Here is a 4,403-nt window from a genome sequence, read left to right on the forward strand (position 1 = left end):
ACTTGCACTCCCTTCATTTGAATAGGAGAGTGTTAACCACTGGACTGCCAGGGAAGTCTCCCCAACAGTGTTTATTGAAGGGACTAACTTTTACAACTTTGTTTTCTTGGTTCAAAATATTATCTTGTAAACAATTTTCTGAATCTATTAAGATAATCATTGATTTTATTCTTCATTTTATTAAGATGATATATTACCTGGATTTACTTGTAGATGTGGTGCAATCTGTGCAACCCTAGAATAAATCTGAGTTGATCATTGCATATGATCTTTTAAATGTATTGTTCCATTCAGTTTGAAATATTTTGTTAAGTATTTTTTTCATCTATATTTATTTATTAGGGGTATTGGCGTACCATTTTCTTTTCTTGTGGCATCTTTGCCTGGTTTTGGTAGCAGGGTGACACTGATCTTATAAGTAAATTGAAAGTGTCCCCTCCTCTTTTGTTTTTTGGAAGAGTTTGAGAAGGCTTGGTATTAATTCTTTTTTGAATGTTTGGTTCTAGACTGCTTTTGCTCAGAGATTTTGATTATATTGATATTATATTGATTCAATCTCCTAACTACTAATGAGTCTATTCAGATTTTCTTTTTTTCATGTTTTAGCCTTGATTATATGTTTCTGGAAATTTATTCACTTTCTCTGGGTTGTCAAATTAATCTGTTTATAATTGTTCACATTTTTATGATGCTTTATATTTCTATAGTGTCATTGTATTGTGTTTGTTTCCTTTCAGACTTTATTTGAGCATTCTGTTTTTATATCGATGTGTCTAGGTAAAGTTTTATCAATTTAGTTTGTGTTTTTATAGAACCAGTTCTTGGTGTCATTGTTTTCTTCTATTGTCTTTTTAACTCTATATCATTTATTTTGGCTCTATTCATTATATTTTCTTCAGTCTATTGTATTTTTGGCTCATTTGTTCTTTTTCTACTTACTTGAGTTATAAAGTGAGATTGTTTATATGTCACTTTTCCTGTTTTCTTTTAAATGTAGACATTTATTGCTATGGACTTTCCTCTTAGAATTCCTTTTGTTGCATTCCATAAATTTTGGTCGCTGTGTCTCTTTTTATTTTTGTTTCATGGTATTGTTGATGCTTCTTTTGATTTTTTCAGGTATTTTTTGATGTTTCTTTTTATTTGTTCTTTGATCCATGGTTGTTCAGTAGCATGTTCAAGACCACAAATCTATGAGGCTTTTTTTTTTTTTCAGTTTTCTTGTAATCAATTTCTAGTTTCATATTATTGTGGTTGGAAAAGTGCCTGATATGATTTCCTCTTCTTAACTTTAAGAATTTTCTTGTGACTTAACATATGATCTAACCTAAGTAATGTTCTCTGGGCATTTGAGAAGATCATGTATATTGTTACTTTACATTGTGGTGGTTGTTCAGTCACTAAGATGTATCTGACTCTTTGCAACCCCAAGAACTGCAGCACATCAGGCTTCCCTGTCCTTCACTATCTCCCTGAGTTTGCTCAAACTCATGTCCATTGAGTTGGTGATGCCATCTCATCCTCTGTCACCCAATTCTCCTCCTGCCCTCAGTCTTTTCTAGCATCAGGGTCTTTTCCAATGAGTCAGCTCTTCACATCAGGTGACCAAAGTATATGAGCTTCAGCTTCAGCATCAGCCCTTCCAATGAATATTAGCATTGATTTCCTTTAGGATTGACTGGTTTGATACCCTTATTGTCCAAGGGACCCTCAAGAGTCTTCCCTAGCATCACAGTTAGAAAGCACCAATTCTTTGGCTTTCATCCTTCTTTACGGCCCTACTTTCTCATCTGTACATGATTACTGGAAAAACCATAGCTTTGAATATATGGACCTTTGCCAGCAAAGTGATGTCTCTGATTTTAATACACTCTAAGTTTGTCATAGCTTTTCTTCCAAAAAGCAACTGACCTATTTAGCAAACTCTAAGTTACTGTCATTGCTGAGTTTAAATGTGTCACAAATCAAGTTTCCCAGAAGCAAAGTGAGATAGACTTTGCATGCAGAAAGTTTATTGGAGAGTCTTCTCAGTATGAAGACCTATAAAATGGGAAGTTAGCTAAGGAAGCAAAACTGGATACAGGGAGAAGTGGTCCATGATGCCTATGTGTAGTGCTCTGGAGTTGGGGAGCTCTGGGGAGCTCTGGAGCTGGATGGACCCTCAGAGTCAAACTGAGGCAAGGTAGCCAAGCCTTTTTAATCCTCCATTGACCTCTCCAGGCATCCTCCACTATCCCAAGAAGAAGCAAGGCCTAGGGCAAGATGTCTCTTCTCAGCTATGGGCAATTCCTTGAGAAGAACACAGCTGAAAGCTTCCACCTCTCAACTCTTTCAATGACCATGGAATGAAGGATGTGTGTCTTCTATTCTTGTAACTCTGTCAGCCCAACTTTTTGTCCAAATTGCCACACTCGTCATGAACATGATAGATTGAGTTGATGTCTAAATTTGACTAACCTTAATCAGAGAATGACTTTTATTTTTAGTACGGCACATTCATATCTCTTCCAATGAAACTACAGTTGGTTAGGTCAGGTTTCCTGGCCCCAGAGCACACCTCCAGGTGTGAAAACCAACCTAGTTCTGCCCAACACCACAAGAACACCTCCCCAGGAGTTTCTTGAGAGCACCAGCCACTTCCTTGTTCCTCAGGCTGTAGATGAGTGGGTTGAGCATAGGGGTAATCATGGTATAGAAGGCTGAGACCACCTTGTCCTGCTTGGAAGAATGATAGGCCTGAGGCCGCATGTAGGTGATCATGGCAGCCCCGTAGAAGAGAGACACAGCTGCCATGTGAGAGGAACAGGTAGCAAAGGCCTTCTGCCGACCTTCAGCAGAACGCATGTGGAGCACAGTTATCAGGATCCTCAGATATGAGGCAGAGATGACAGAGAAGGGCAGGAGCAGCATGAGGACACAGCACACATAGATCATAGTCTCATAGAGGGAGGTATCAGCACAGGCCAGCTTGAGCACTGCAGGGACCTCACAGAAGAAGTGGTCAATCTCTTGGGAGCCACAGTAAGGGAATTGCAGTGTAAAGATAGCCTGGATCAGCCCATCCACCAGGCCAAAGAGCCAAGACCCTGCCACCATGAGCCAGCAGACACGGCGGCTCATGACCACTGAGTACCTCAGTGGGTTGCTGATGGCCACATAGCGATCATAGGCCATGAAAGCCAGCAGGAAGCACTCATCCCCCAGGAGGGTGAGAAAGAACAGGATCTGGAGCCCACAGCCTGTGAAGGAGATGGAGCCGTGCCCCAGGAGATAGTCAATGGCCATGCGTGGTACAATGGTGGAGATGAGCATGAGGTCCATGAGTGACAGCCAGCCGAGGAAGAAGTACATGGGACTGTGTAGACGGGAGTCAGTGTTGATGAGGAGGATCATGAGCCCGTTGCCAGAGAGGGCCACCAGAAACATGACCATGATGGTGGAGAAGAGGAGGAGGTGCAGTGGTGAGTGTGTGAAGAGGCCCAGGAAGATGAAGTGGGAGATGTGAGTCTGGTTTCCCAACAAGGCCATTGTTCCTTCAGAGGGATGTGCCATAGAGAGGACTGGGATCTGGAAGCAGGAGGTTTGTGTTCAGTGCCATAATACTGAGATCATTGCAAATTTTTCCAATATGTTGCCCTCTTTAAATGTTATTTGATTTAGAATAAAAGGTATGGTTTCTTTAAGAAAAAATATCCTAACATAAATGCAGGATACCTCTGTTGCCTTTACTTTTAAATCTTTCTGCACATAATTAAGAAGCCTGTCTTAACCCATTATTGTTAAAGTAAGGACTGCTTCTACTTCTGCTAGGATTGGTCTGTACTCCAACCCACAGAGTTCTGGGCCGGCCTCACTAAAGGACCTAAAGCAGCAAAGACATTAACAATTGTGTGAACTGAGCACTGTTATGACATTTTTGAATCTCGATTTTCTTATCTTAAACTGGGATAACAACTGTCTATGAAGTGACAGTAAAGGTTGAAGATGACAACATAAGCAGTGTCTTGTAGTACAGAAATATTGATAACTGACATTACTTGATCATTCTCATGTGCCAAGCACCATGATGAGCACTCGATAATCAATATTTAATCGTCATAACTGCTAAAAATTATCATTTGCCTCATTTGTGAAATGGGAAAAGTGAGCAAGTGGGGATTAAAAATTTTTATAATCAATATTAGATGAGATAAAGGAAGGTAAACATGAAACATGAATAAGAATTTATAGAAAAAAAAGTACATAGAAGATGGAACCTTAAAAAAACTTTTTAAAAATACACCTCAGACTACACAGTTCTACTTATAAGAATTCGTGTTACAAAAACATTTGCACATATATGAAATGTTGTGTTGACAACAGGATTTAGTGTAGATTTGTTTATAGTGGAAAAAAGATCACAA

General features: G+C 39.5%; 1 protein-coding gene across 1 annotated transcript; it reads right to left on the reverse strand.

The window, feature by feature from the left end:
- Positions 1 to 2,577: 2,577 nt before the first annotated feature.
- LOC128050860 (olfactory receptor 56-like) lies at positions 2,578 to 3,528 on the reverse strand. Its single transcript, XM_052643284.1, has one exon. The coding sequence runs from the start codon at positions 3,526 to 3,528 to the stop codon at positions 2,578 to 2,580; it is 951 nt and encodes a 316-aa protein (XP_052499244.1).
- Between the last annotated feature and the right edge of the window lie 875 nt (positions 3,529 to 4,403).

The sequence above is a fragment of the Budorcas taxicolor genome, chromosome 7 (assembly GCF_023091745.1).
Source record: "Budorcas taxicolor isolate Tak-1 chromosome 7, Takin1.1, whole genome shotgun sequence".
NCBI classification, from domain to species: domain Eukaryota; kingdom Metazoa; phylum Chordata; class Mammalia; order Artiodactyla; family Bovidae; genus Budorcas; species Budorcas taxicolor.

Bases quoted from the DNA above. Each gene is read 5' to 3' on its own strand.
- LOC128050860 (XM_052643284.1), bottom strand. From the start codon at position 3,528: ATGGCCTTGTTGGGAAACCAGACTCACATCTCCCACTTCATCTTCCTG.